The sequence below is a fragment of the Oncorhynchus tshawytscha genome, linkage group LG03 (genome assembly GCF_018296145.1).
Source record: "Oncorhynchus tshawytscha isolate Ot180627B linkage group LG03, Otsh_v2.0, whole genome shotgun sequence".
NCBI classification, from domain to species: domain Eukaryota; kingdom Metazoa; phylum Chordata; class Actinopteri; order Salmoniformes; family Salmonidae; genus Oncorhynchus; species Oncorhynchus tshawytscha.
In genome coordinates, this window is record NC_056431.1 from 23034681 (window position 1) to 23049994 (window position 15314).

Sequence of the window (15314 nt, forward strand, 5' to 3'; positions counted from 1 at the left end):
CTTCTTGCACTGATACCCCTAGATGATTGGTCCTAAAGGGGACAGTGTTATCTCAGACCAACGTACCAAGGCCAGATCAAAGGTACTGACTCATTCCACTACTTCTGTAGACCAGCTAGCTGCAGGTGAAAGGTGAGAGTCATGTTTGACTGGCTGTGATGGCAAACAGGCAGGAAGAATCAGTGTTGATGATGCTCCTGAAGCACAAGGCTCGGTCTGCTCTCACTCTCTCTCTCTTCACTCAGTCTGTGTCCAACTTCAAAGCTGTTTTCTCTCAAGGGTGCCTTGGCTGTGAATTGATTTGGTGACAAGGAGAAAGGAGATAGATTCTCGTATCGAATCCACTCGAGCACATTGTTACAGCAGAGTAGGAATTGAAAACAGCCAGGGATCACAGGAGCGTATGGATTTCTCGGATGACATGCTGATCAAAAAAACTTGGCGACAGGATGAACTTTGGGCTTCAAAGGGAGTCAGACGACTTTGAGTAGAAGTTGAGGTCAGCATAGTAACACACTGTCCAATATACTGTAGTTACACAGAACATCCCCCTTTCAGTTCATTTGTTCTCTTTTTAATGAATAGTCTCATCTTGTGATTGATTTCTTTGTTACTAGGCCCAATAAATGGAATCAGTAAAATGGGCAGATGTCTCATCTCATGCCTCATGAAAAGTTCAGAACGAACAGACGGACAATTAAAGTTCCCCAAAAATAATCACATTTTCACAAGTCCTGAGGAAAAGGAATACTGGAAAGAACATTAAGGCCTCTCTGCATTGTTAAATAGAGTAGCCCACACTGCAGTACCTTAAGATGCTGTGGATTTTGAGCTTGATGTTGCTGGGTTGCCAGATCATTTTGTTGCCAGGTTGAGGTGGCTGTTCCATTATCTTTCTGTTAGAACACAGCGTCTTGTAAGTTGGCCAACTCCTCTATCAGCCTGTGGCCAGCTGTCATATTCAGGTGGCAGTGGCTCTACCACAGTAGTCAAACAGCAGTTAATTAAACTTGGTAATTGGATCGAAGCGCTATCAGCATGTTTGTGTATATTTTACGAGTTTATAGACCATACAAAAAAAGTAAACCATTGAAAATGTAGCTCATGTAGAATATTTTTATTAACTTCCATATGTCTGACCAGTGAGGATAGCAAAGAATCATAAAGTGGAGCCAATTTGAAAGAGAACATCATGATGCCTATTGCAATTATGAGCGACAAGTGATTTGTGCTTGGAGCCCATCAATGATTCATTTGCTGAGCTGAATCTGTTCTTTCACAAAAGCAATTATTGAATTTTTGCACAGTTAACTCTGCAGCTGAAGCAAGGACACTCTTCAGAAAGTTTCAATCCCTCTGTTTGCTTTAAGGCCATCTGTTTTGCTATGATTGATCAGTACATTTGTGGCCATAACAGTTTTTGTTTTATTATGTTTTTATTACCAAGATACACACAGTGTACTGTGGGAATGCATGGCTGGACTGGCAGCAGTATGGCTGTGATTATGAGTCATTATAACAATTCATTTGACGCCAAACTGTTTTCTTTTTCACACTCATTTTCTGAATGCCAAATAAAGGCAGCAGAAGCACTGTTGCACCATGGGACCTTTCATCCATTTTACGGTGTAATTTTCCCTGATCCTCTTTGTCTACCTTTGGCTTTTCTCATTTGCAAGGGTGAGATGCGAGCGTGAGTAGTGGGAGGTAAAACAAGTTAATTGTGGAGAGACTAATGAGTTTATCATGTAATGATGAGAGGACTGCCAGCAGTGTATGAAAAGTGTCGGCTAGGGAGCAGATGAGGCCATGGTTTTTAATCTCTCCAAGGCCTTCCTTGTTTACTTTTTTATCATTTGCTTTTGAAGAGAATGGAGGAAGAGGTGCGTGGACTCACATAATGAAATATAAAACCCTGCATTTTATTGTATCTATGTGTGCACTTCTCCCCTGAGAATATGGTGACAACTCTGAGACACTTCTCAAAGATAAACTTAATCTCATATCAAAGTTCTCGGCAAACAGCCTTGGATCAAAAGTTCTAAATAAGAAACTGGTCGGATTTATAAATACAATAAACCTCAATAACTTTTTGAATTTATTGGGTGCACACTACACTCTTAGAGAAAAAAGGTATTTCTAGAACCTAATGGTTATTTGGCTGCCCCTGTAAGGGAACCCTTTGAAGAACCCTTTTTGGTTCCAGTTAGAACCCTGTTGGGTTCCATGAAGAACCATTTCCACAGAGGGTTCTAAATGGAACCCAAAATGTTTCTATCTGAAACCAAAAAGGGTTCTACCTGGTTCTACGGAAGGCCGATGGTTCGAGACTCTGATATGTTTTATAATCCAAGGGGCAGGGAAGAGAATGGTCGTGGAAAGGCAAAAGATCATAACAAGGTCAGAGTCCAGGAGGTACAGAGTGGCAGGCAGGTTCAAGGTCAGGGCAGGCAGTATGGTCAGGCAGGAGGGTTCAAAGTCAAGGCGGGCAAGGGTCAAAACCGGGAGGACTAGCAAAAGAGAGATAAGAAAAAGCAGGAACATGGAAAACCACGCTGGTTGACTTGACTTGACAAGACAAACCCAGGGACTAATGGGGGAAAACGGGTGGTGGGTGGAGACAATCACAAAGACAGGTGAAACAGATCAGGGCGTGACACTTCCTCCTGTTGCAAACTGCTGGGCAACTCTTCACACCAGTGTAGACAATAGATAATAGACACATCCTTCAGTGTGTATTATACCCTCTGGATTGAGAATCAAAATGCTTGATGGTCCATGTTATTACCCTATTAAAACAAAGTCTATGTGATATGGTGGTGGATAGCAGGGACAATGCATAGACTCCTGTGGGCAACAATATGGGTTCCATCATAAAATCAGATTTCCATAATTATCCTACAAAGATCCATTGAAGCAATATTTCTTGGAGTCTCCTTCATTCATTCCGAAGGAATAATTCATGTTCTGTACACACCTTGGTTGTGCACAGAAAGGTGTGCCATTGAATAACTAGCTATGTAACATACCATTGTTTGAAAACCATTAAACACAGCAATAGAACACTGGTGAAACTGAAAACAGGTTAAACAGTTTATTCTCATGTGTCGGTGCGATGTGTTGACAGATTGCACATTCTATCGCCTTTGTAATGATGTAGGATAAATTGTCAGATAAAACCTGAAAGACAAGAACAGGAGAGAGAGAAATAGAAAGAGAAAGAAAAATAGAAAGAGAGAGAGAGAGGGAGAGAGAGAGAGAGAGAGAGAGAGAGAGAGAGAGAGAGAGAGAGAGAGAGAGAGAGGAGAGAGGACAGCCAACACAGTAGCCGATACTTTGTGGGAGGGAGGTTGAGCATAGGGAGACAAAAACAGGAACAAAGTTGATAAGACGGTTCCAAAGTTCACCTGCAGCTCACCTGGGGATGGGTGCTCCTTTCCCTAAACTGGTCAGAGATGGTTCAGGTCGTGGATAGGATATCCTATGAATCCCAGATCTGCTCTCCGATACCCGGAGGATTGGGACTTGGTCTCTCCTTGTGTCTTCATTGATTTTTTTGACCTGGACCATTACTGTTTTTTGTTGTTGTTGACTGGAGTCGTATTTACTACACATCACATGGTGGGTTCTGCCTGAAGAAATCAGGACAAAGGAGTACAGACTGTGAGAACGGGATTTTAATCTCACTCTTCTGACTCCTAAAGCCCAATGGATCTGAGGCCTAGGAAGGTCGTGGTGCTTCTCCTGTACTGCTATGGTGAGTTTAACGGAGCACTACTGATCTCCTGTTTGATTTGGATGAGCGCACTCTATGTAGATATAAACCTAGGATGCGTCCCAAGTGCCACCCTATTTCCTAAATAGTGCACTGGTGCTCTGGACAAAAGCACGGCGCCATATAGGGAATAGGGGGCCCATTTAGGACGCATCATGACAGTCATTGTTTTAATATGAGGTCGTAATGAATTAGATGATGTGAGTCTCTTGAGATTTCCCCACAGTTCTAATCAAGATCCTGGTGGACAAAGAGTAGTGAACCCTATGTGGACTAAATTATAGCGATCAATGGAAAATGGATCCCCAGGGCAAGTTCATTTGAGTGGTCTATTATATCGACTACATTATTATAGGGCATATCAAAATGCTGATGTGGAAGGGAGTCGAGGCTGTGTATAATTTTCTGGTGAATTGCGTAACCTGTACTCTGCACGAGACATGACCAGATGCACTGTGACGTAAGTGGTTCTACATACGTAACTGACATTAAAAAAAGGAAAGGTTAATTAAGTATAAATTCTTCCTAGTGTATCTATATTGTAGTGTAGTGAAAATCCCACCTGTTATGTAGTTGGATGGAAATTATCCAACCGTTATGTAGTTGGATGGAAATTATGTAGTTGGATGGAAATTATCCAAACGTTATGTAGTTGGATGGAAATTATCCAAACGGTATGTAGTTGGATGGAAATTGTCAAACCGTTATGTAGTTGGATGGAAATTATCCAACCGTTATGTAGTTGGATGGAAATTATGTAGTTGGATGGAAATTATCCAAACGTTATGTAGTTGGATGGAAATTATCCAAACGGTATGTAGTTGGATGGAAATTGTCAAACCGTTATGTAGTTGGATGGAAATGATCCAACCGTTATGTAGTTGGATGGAAATTATCCAACCGTTATGTAGTTGGATGGAAATTATCCAACCGTTATGTAGTTGGATGGAAATTATCCAACCGTTATGTAGTTGGATGGAAATTATCCAAACGTTATGTAGTTGGATGGAAATTATCCAAACGGTATGTAGTTGGATGGAAATTATCAAACCGTTATGTAATTGGATGAAAATTATGAAAACGTTATGTAATTGGATGGAAATTATCCAAAACGTTATGTAGTTGGATGGAAATTATCCAACCGGCATGTAGTTGGATGGAAATTATCCAACCGGTATGTAGTTGGATGGAAATTATCCAACCGTTATGTAGTTGGATGGAAATGATCCAAACGTTATGTAGTTGGATGGAAATTATCCAAACGTTATGTAGTTGGATGGAAATTATCCAAACGGTATGTAGTTGGGTGGAAATTATCCAACCGTTATGTAATTGGGTGGAAATTATCCAACCGTTATGTAATTGGATGGAAATTATCCAAACGTTATGTAGTTGGATGGAAATTATCCAACCGTTATGTAGTTGGATGGAAATTATCCAACCGTTATGTAGTTGGATGGAAATTATCCAACCGTTATGTAGTTGGATGGAAATTATCCAATCGTTATGTAGTTGGATGGAAACTATCCAACCGTTATGTAGTTGGATGGAAATTATGTAGTTGGATGGAAATTATCCAAACGTTATGTAGTTGGATGGAAATTATCCAACCGTTATGTAGTTGGATGAAAATTATGCAAACGTTATGTAATTGGATGGAAATTATCCAAAACGTTATGTAGTTGGTTGGAAATTATCCAACCGGTATGTAGTTGGATGGAAATTATCCAACCGGTATGTAGTTGGATGGAAATAATCCAACCGTTATGTAGTTGGATGGAAATTATCCAAACGTTATGTAGTTGGATGGAAATTATCCAACCGTTATGTAATTGGATGGAAATTATCCAATCGTATGTAGTTGGATGGAAATTATCCAACCGTTATGTAGTTGGATGGAAATTATCCAAACGTTATGTAGTTGGATGGAAAATCCAACCGTTATGTAGTTGGATGGAAATTATCCAATCGTTATGTAGTTGGATGGAAATTATCCAACCGTTATGTAGTTGGATGGAAATTATGTAGTTGGATGGAAATTATCCAAACGTTATGTAGTTGGATGGAAATTATCCAACCGTTATGTAGTTGATGGAAATTATTATGGATGAAAATTATGCAAACTTTATGTAATTGGATGGAAATTATCCAAAACGTTATGTAGTTGGTTGGAAATTATCCAACCGGTATGTAGTTGGATGGAAATTATCCAACCGGTATGTAGTTGGATGGAAATTATCCAACCGTTATGTAGTTGGATGGAAATTATCCAAACGTTATGTAGTTGGATGGAAATTATCCAACCGTTATGTAATTGGATGGAAATTATCCAAACGTTATGTAATTGGATGGAAATTATCCAACGTTATGTTGTTGGATGGAAATGATCCAAACGTTATGTAGTTGGATGGAAATGATCCAACCGTTATGTAGTTGGATGGAAATTATCCAAAAGTTATGTAGTTGGATGGAAATTATCCAACCGTTATGTAGTTGGATGGAAATTATCCAACCGTTATGTAGTTGGATGGAAATTATCCAACCGTTATGTAGTTGGATGGAAATTATCCAACCGTTATGTAGTTGGATGGAAATTATGTAGTTGGATGGAAATTATCCAAACGTTATGTAGTTGGATGGAAATTATCCAAACGTTATGTAGTTGGATGGAAATTATCCAAACGGTATGTAGTTGGATGGAAATTATCAAACCGTTATGTAATTGGATGAAAATTATGCAAACGTTATGTAATTGGATGGAAATTATCCAAAACGTTATGTAGTTGGATGGAAATTATCCAACCGGTGTGTAGTTGGATGGAAATTATCCAACCGGTATCTAGTTGGATGGAAATTATCCAACCAAACGTTATGTAGTTGGATGGAAATTATCCAAACGTTATGATGGAAATTAGTTGGATGGAAATTATCCAAACGTTATGTAGTTGGATGGAAATTATCCAAACGTTATGTAGTTGGATGAAATTATCCAAGTTGGATGGAAATTATCCAACCGTTATGTAGTTGGATGGAAATTATCCAAACGTTATGTAGTTGGATGGAAATGATCCAACCGTTATGTAGTTGGATGGAAATTATCCAACCGTTATGTAGTTGGATAGAAATTATCCAACCGTTACGCAGTTGGATGGAAATTATCCAACCATTATGTAGTTGGATGGAAATGATCCAACCGTTATGTAGTTGGATGGAAATTATCCAACCGCTATGTAATTGGATGGAAATTATCCAACCGTTATGTAGTTGAATGGAAATTATCCAACCGTTATGTAGAAATGATGTTGAGCATAATAATAAACTGCCTTTATCAATCTGACTCCAACATTATGTAAATAAATGCGACAGGCCCTGTACGTCTCTAGAGGATCTAGTCAAGGTAGCGAGCCTTGCATCACCTCTCAGAATGACTATAATGAACATGTCTAACTTGCACCGTTATTCAATTATTAAGAGACTAGATACGAATAGCTAATCCTGGCGTCCAATGTACTAGCATTAATTTTCTGAAGCAAGCAGATCAGGGATGTCAAGGTGGTACTCAGGCATATGCTATGGGTATTGTGTATATAACAACTGCCAATAGACCTGCTAAATTATAAGAGTAGAGTCAATCAAAGAATTACTCTGTAGAAGGAGGAACGCATTTACTCAATTCAACTCGTAGAATGTCCCGGTCATGAAATAATTAACACTCAAACAATTGCAGTGTACGTGACATACATACATTACAGACTAATCAGCGTAAATGAGACTTAACGTGGTTACACTTGCCTTCAATTCATATGAACAAATTTACTGTCCTTTAACCAAATTCAAGCATGAACACACACTCAAGCTGAATGAACATTTCTTTGCACTTGGCTAGTAAAAACAAAAGACAGAAAAACACACACAGATTCTAATCTAATCAACTCAATTTAGAATATAGCAGAGCGCCACTGTGTCGCTCCCTCTTTGAACTATCAGCCGTCCGATTAACAGAATGACTCATTTTCCCTGTAACAATAAATCCATAGCACTTACAGCACAATGAAACATATCAAAGTCCATGGCTCTTTATGAACTCTTGAAACAATTCAAACATGATAGTTTAAAACTCCCAACAACATTCATTTAGTCTATTTCACGTTTTCATCTGTCTTCACACCTCCAATGGTCTCTGTACTCGCAGGGTTCTGTGGGAACGTCCCTGCACAGAGAAGTCCACATATAAGGTGTGTTTAAACCCCGTGGTAGCCCCACAGATGGTCAGCCAGCCAAACTTATGTCATAAATCATGATTCATGTCATCACGCTGGGCCTCAGCACCTGCAAGTCGCTCGTCGCAATTATCACCTTCTATTATTCTTCCACTACAGTTTCTATCTTATTATAGAGTCCCGATAAGACTGGCACAAACCTCTTGAGGAATTAAGGCTGTCCTATAATGGACACTGTATTTTTTTTATTAAACATCCCTTTGTGGATGGGCCCTACAGACCCAAACTGTGGCTTTTGTTTCATCCTATTCGCACTCAAATCAAACAATTGGCTTGCTTCCACATGTTCAGTTGCTTATATTCCCTCCTCTGTAGCCCTGGAACAATTACACACTTTAGTTCCTGCTGCCAATGAAACAAAGCCCAGCTTACGTAAGCCCTGTTTGAGTTTGGCCCACAGCTGTTATGAGTGAAAATGGAGCAAGTGTATCCCGAGGGAGGCAGATCCTTTGACAGAGGCTGTTGCTGTGAGCATGTCACATAGGTCGTGACAATGTTGAATAATAGAGCAATGCTTTTTGTGTACTGACTAGGAGAGACGTTATACTACAAATGCTATTCAGAAATGGACAAGTTCACTTTCCCCACCGTCTTTCTCTTTATCTATAGGTTGTTCCGCCATTGGTGAAGGGAAGCCATACTTCATCTCTAGGAATTTCAACACTGTGCTCCACTGGAACAAGTTCGACAGCCCAGATGAAGGGGTCCTTTACAGTGTCCATTACAAAAGGTGAGAGACAGGAATACAGTGGTCACCTTTTCACCTTTCAACCCAACAACATATTTATGTGCCTAGGCTAGGGTGACCTAGGGCAACATGTGACTTATGTCAACAACATTTTAAAGCTGTGTGCTGAAAGACGGAACCATGCTCCTTTTCAGCATCATTGTCCCCACCGTTATCCCCATTGTTGTCCCCATTGTTGTCCCATTGTTGTCCTCATTGTTGTCCCCATCGTTATCCCCATTGTTGTCCCCACTGTTGTCCCCATCGTTGTCCCCATCATTGTCCCCATTGTTGTCTTCATCGTGATCCCCATTGTTGTCCCCATTGTTGTCCCCATCATTATCCCCATCGTTGTCCCCATTGATGTCCCCATCGTTGTCCCCATCATTGTCCCCATCGTTGTCCCCATTGTTTTGGATATGGTGGGTTGCTCAATTTGCTGCTCCACCTACTGCCATCAGCCTTGAAACCGTGGTGCTACTGTACTTCTCCATGCTGCGGGTTGAGCTCCACTGGCTGGGGCAAGCCTTAGCAGACAGGCTGTGGTCTGTGCATCACCACAGGCCTCACTCTGTTTCTCTGCACACCACAGGGATAAATCTGTAAAAAATAATTGCCTGTAAAAATGTAACATTTAACTTTACAAACGGCACTCAGTTCACCTGTGGCTATGCAAGGCCAACGTTTTTGTCTCAATCACTTTGTCTTACTGCCTCTTTGAGATATCGCTACAAAGTGGAAACGTCAGCTCATCTAATTGGTCATGACACGGTCTGACGGGCAAATGCCAAGTTTCACACCAATCGCATTGATTTGTTTCTCCGAGACGGTCACCTGGAATGGCTTGCATGTCCTTATTCAATGCCTCATAGCTCCACCATCAAATCAGCTCAGAAAAAGATTGGCCCTGATCATCCCCGTTGAATATCGGTTCCCTGTTTGACACACTATCCTTCAGTTATTTTTCTATGAGGAAGTAAGGAGTTAAATAACACACCTATTTCAGAACTCTGTTGTGCTATTTATGGTCTAGCAGCTAGGCTGCCGCACGCACACCCTGAAAGGCAATACATTTACAACATGTGATATGTCATGATAAATGCTCATACATGCTTCTAATTTTGTTTTTTTTTAAAGCATTGTACCTGCAGGCATCAAGTAAAGTGTTACTCAATGTTTATTACAAAATGCAACATTCAATTTTGGCTAAGGGTTCCTTCCATAGTGTGTTTTATGTTTGATCATGTTTTTTGTGTTCATTATAGGTACGGAGAGCCATACAAGCTGAATATGGCGTGCCAGAACATCACAACTCTTTCTTGTGACCTCACTGCAGAGACACCATACATCTATCAAAATTCATACTGTGCTCAGGTTTTCGCCAACAGTCACTCCCTAGGCCATACAGCACTGTTTAAACCTCTGAGAGACAGTAAGCAAATTCCTCTCTTTATCATACTTTTTCTAGAAAGGGATGTTTTTGGAGTATGTGTCGGCTCAGAGGGCAGAATCCTTAGCTGTGATACATACACATCGCTCCAATTGTCTGTTCATATTCTCTAATGACATCAAAGTATGTTTCCATGAAAGCTTCTGTTACTCACCAATTCGTCCAGTTAGCATTTGGCCCATACTCAATGGGTTTACCCTGTTCTCTTCAGATTGTCACTAATTCGTTATTTTTCCTTAGTCTTATTCTCACTCTTAATTTGTCTTTTACACATCAGCCGTCCTTGGGCCACCCAATGTGTCTGTGATCGCCACAACATCATCTTTAAAAGTGACTGTCACCCTACCGTTAGGACCGGATAATAAGACATCCATCGAGGAGATTTTCAACAGTACCAGCTTTTCCTACCATAAACCTCCAACCGTCTATACCCTCAACATCACTCGTCCTAGCTGGGCAGCACAGGTGATAACCCCCCCCCCACCCCACACACACACGTACTGCTCACACAATATGCATGCAGACACACGCACACCCACACACACACACACGTTAGATACACAAAACATGATCTGACTGCTGACTCTTTTTTTCACAGGTCCACGAAAACACAACTGGAGAGTTTGTCCTCAACAATCTAAAGAACATCAGTGTAGAGTACTGTGGCTATGTAGTGTACGTCCCAACTGTAGAAAGGCACCGAAATCCCAGTGAGAGCCATACATTCTGTGTGGCATTACCAGGTGAGGTCATCTGGTGTCCCTCAAGGCTCTGCATGTATGCACAAGCTGGTCTCAGAGCATTTTGTATTATTTTGTATGTAAATCCGAGACGCTCCATGTTACGTTTCGTATTGTATGTATTCATTTGTGGTTGTCCATCACCCATGTCGTACGATATGTTACAAATTGGAATTTGTATTATATGTTCTGAATTAGAAAAACTTACAATATGTTATGAACTAGCTAGGTGGCTAATGTTAGCTAGCTGGCTACAGTTAGCTAGGCTAGCGGCTAGGGGTTAGGGTTAGGGTTAAGTATAGGAGTTAGGTTAAAGGGTTAAGGTTAGGGGAAGGTTTAGCTAAAAGGGTTAAGGTTATGGTTAAGGGAAGGGGAAGAGTTAGCTAACATGCTAAGTAGTTGCAAAGTAGCTAAAAAGTAGTAAATAGTTGAAAAGTTGCTAATTAGTTAAAATTCTCAAGTTTTTCGTGATGAGATTTGAACTCACATACTTTGGTTATACATCCACCCATCCACCCCGACCAACCACCCAACTTTCGTTTTTGCTAACCATCTGTCTTTTGTAACCTTACCAAACGTAACATATCATACTAATTTGAGTGTCCCGGATTTACATTTACTATGTTACGTCTAGTCTATGAGACCAGGCTGGTAATGCCTTTCATTTTTGCCTTTGCTAGTTTTGTTGAATGAATCATCTGTGAATGATTTGAGTAACCATACTGTTACCATAAAGAACTTAAAGGCATACTGCAAATGCATTGACTGTGGTTTCACAATGTTAAGGGTATTCCTGCTGCCTTTTTAAAGATTATATAAAGGCTCACTTCCTGGTGACAAGACTGAATGGAGCCTCTTATTTATGCAACCTTGAAACTACTGCACTGACTGACCTCACAGACACGCCCACGCTTGTTCTATAGTGCTGGCAATTTACAATAGGCTCTGAGAGTGAGGCAGCTGTATTGCCACTACTGAGGTGTAATAGGAACAATCTTCCCCCATCTAGGTTACCCCCGGCTGCTGTTCCCCTGGTTCCTCCTCTTAGGGTGTCTGATACTTGGTTCTCTCCTGCTACCGGTGGTGGTGTGTCGTCACTATGTGAGAAAGAAGAGTAACATGCCAGACGCCTTGGTAAGAAATGTTGATTGGAGATTTCCCCATATATGAAGGAGTGCCAGTTCCTGTTACTGGAAAAACAGGCCTCCAGGCCAAACTTACAGTAACATGTGTATGAGAGGCCTCAATAGGGTGAAACCGAACCTGAGTTTCATCTCAAGCAACACCTAACTTGGAAGAGGGCACAATGTGTAACAGTAGTTACAATAAAATGTTATCTCTTTGCAATTTACACATGCACTGATTTATGAGGAAATGATTTAACTTTATCGTCATTCACTTTCTCTTTAAATGGCTGCACTTACCAATCTTCCCAAAGTTGTATCTGTTTTATTCCAACTCCTCTCATATGCTGAGAAATCATACCCGTTTAATCAGTTGTATCACTGTAATTTGCATTTCATGCCAAGAACTGAAAGCAATTACAAAAGATTACAGCAGTGTTGTTTCAGTTGAGCTCATTTCATTCTTGCCATGAAAGTTGTTCAGAATTATAATTGAACAAGTTAATTTTGGTTTGACATACATTGTAACCACTCAATGATTCCAAGGGTTTGGTGGGAGGGGTCATAGAGGTGTTTTAGTAAGTTACATAAACTAAATCCTCTTTATCTTCTACACAGAAACTGACAACAAGCAACATCCCACCTCCATTGTGGTACCCTCCAGAAGCCATCACTATCTCCACTGCCAAGCCGTATCATTACCCTGTGGGGTTCTCCTATGGTGACCTGAAGACTGGTAAACTCCAGATGGGGTCAAAGTTCACCAGCAGTGGATCTGGGTCCTATTCCCCCCAGGACAGACCCTCCTCCATTGCCGAGCCCAGGCACTGTGACACCTACATGGGCCAGCAGGGTCCACCCCCAGAGCACTCCAACAACAGCACCCAGTCCTCCAACTATAGCATGGTCGTAGTGCAGGTATCCAATGAAGGTGTGAAGGAAGAATGCCATCGCCATCCAGACAGCAAAGACAACATCAACTCTCCATGGTCATCTGAATCCAGTGACCACAAACCCAGTTGGGTTCAAGGTGGTCCAGTTTTGTTTTCGCGTGGAGCACCACCTGAGCCGAACCAGTGTGTTGGAGACAGGGACTCAACAGGGCACCCCCTGGTCCTGCCCACATTGCGGCGTATTGATGGCCAACTGCAGTTGTCCACTCTGCTGCTCCAGCCAGAGACACAGAGTGCCATGGCCAGCATGGCACTGCCTACCGACGCTGAGGGGCAGCCCCTTTTGTGGGACCTAGACAACACTGGGCAAGGGGCATCACTATTGTCTGATCTGGTCACCACGGGGGAGACAGAGTGGTTGGGCCCTGGTACAGGGAGAGAGGAGGAGAGAACAATATACACCCCAATCTCTCCAATGTGTTTCAATAACTCCAATGACTCACCATCTCACTCCATACCTCCAATCAACCTTGCAGACTGCGAGACCTCATCAATGACATTGTTGTCTGGTTACAAACAACACTGGGTACCCCTTGCCCCTCAAGGTCTAACAGCAAAGGATAACTTTGTGATTTCCTCATATGCTCCACAACAGGCATGGATTGATCAGGAGGAAGAGGAAGAAGGAGAGGAAGGAGGGGATGAAAGAGGCAGTGAATTCTTTCTGGGAGGTTGGGTGGTACAAATTCTAGGATGATTGGTTTTCGTTTTTTAGATCCCTAAAATAATCTTAAGGGTCTCTGTGCCTGTTCTTCGCTCTGTTTGGGTCTCCAATGTACACCAGAGACAAGTTCCCTCTCAGCGAGCCTTCACAAAGTGCAGGGAGAAGATGGAAGGAGCAGAGAGAGGGTTTTGGTGGCAGTGCAGAGTGGGGCTTTCACGGTCCCTCTCCTGCCTGCCATGGAGCTTATGATTCAGAAACAAGAGCAGGATTCTACTCCAGTATCCAGCACACATGCCCCCCTCAATGGAATCCTACTGAATTAATGCTATAATTTTGGCCCTTTTTTACATTATGACAAATGTTGGATGTAGGATCAAGTGCTGTAAAATGTAGGATCAAGAATATAGGATGAAATGCTGTAAAATAGATTCTGTACATTTGATTGTGACGCTCTCTTTCATTTGCATATTTTGCAACATTTCCAGAAACAGGCTAGTTCTTCCAATATATGTGTGCATACATACACACATCTTAATGTACACTAACATGTTCATTTATACCATGACTGTGAAGTTTCTGTATCATTTGAAGAAATTCAATTTACATCCAGGGTTGAATCTGGGTGGCATAAGGTAGTAAACAGCCTGTCCTCTCATGTCATAATGTCATAGGCACAAAGCTTTCATTTCAGCATATCTGTACTTTTGTCTCTTTCATTTATTGTTTCTCGTTTGTCATATTATCTGTGTTATCGTGCTCCACATTATATGCATCACAATGCTGGGGGGAAAAAATGGAAAATGGAAAACAATTGAAATTCATATTAGCATTGAAGGTGATGCATACATTTCTAAAATATTATTGTCAGATATACAAAACATGGCAGCGTGAGTTACCCGAGAAACGTGTCAAATAACTTTGTTGTGTGTGTTTTGTCTTCAGAGTACGTGACCTCAATAACGTCCTCTCATTGTTTGCTGCTCTTTTGAGGTGATGAAACTACAGTACCGGAGACAAAAGGTTTGGGTAATTCTCTACGAGGGTGTGGTGGTTATGGTACTTTGGTGAGCTACTAACGCCAAACAGGGCACTTAGTATCTAAGTGAAAATACCTACGTGTTTACTACACTTTGATATAATAATAGGCTAATAAACTGTTAAAACTGTCAGGTGTGATGTGTATCACATATTCAGCATATATGTACAGTATAATACTGATTTGTTTTTTTATATGGGTCACTTTTATAACTAATATGACTGTGAATTTAATGTTTTCATTAAAAAGGTAACTACTTGTGCTACTGAATTGGTTGATCCATCACTGCTGTCAAAAAGTACTTCAGCAAACATGAGCTTCAGTGACATTAGTAAGCAAGGGAAGTTGAGGGGAAGTCTTGATGGGCTGACACATCACGTGCTTTTTCTATGAATATTCTTCACTTTTACAAATATTATTGATCAGTCTAGATGAGTGCCCGTGTGAATAACAAGACGTTTCACTGCTGTCTCACTGAAAGGCTCCAGCATGTTCTTCCTTATCAGGTCTTAACTAAACACATCAGAATCACCTCCCTCCCTGCCATGTCAACCCATGATGTGGT

At 41.1% G+C, this 15314-nt stretch overlaps 1 protein-coding gene across 1 annotated transcript; it reads left to right on the forward strand.

The window, feature by feature from the left end:
• Window positions 1–3329: 3329 nt before the first annotated feature.
• On the forward strand, window positions 3330–15019 carry LOC112231494. Its single transcript, XM_024398245.2, has 7 exons — window positions 3330–3757; window positions 8665–8785; window positions 10048–10214; window positions 10510–10697; window positions 10831–10975; window positions 11982–12106; window positions 12715–15019. Exons 1-7 carry the CDS (start codon window positions 3709–3711, stop codon window positions 13744–13746), a joined length of 1827 nt encoding a protein of 608 aa, XP_024254013.1. The 5' UTR covers window positions 3330–3708; the 3' UTR covers window positions 13747–15019.
• The last annotated feature ends 295 nt before the right edge of the window (window positions 15020–15314 follow it).

Coding starts and splice junctions, on each gene's coding strand:
- LOC112231494 (XM_024398245.2), top strand. CDS start 3,709: ATGGATCTGAGGCCTAGGAAGGTCGTGGTGCTTCTCCTGTACTGCTAT. Junction 10,215..10,509: donor GTTTAAACCTCTGAGAGACA/GTAAGCAAATTC, acceptor TTTACACATCAG/CCGTCCTTGGGCCACCCAAT. Junction 10,698..10,830: donor GTCCTAGCTGGGCAGCACAG/GTGATAACCCCC, acceptor TTTTTTTCACAG/GTCCACGAAAACACAACTGG.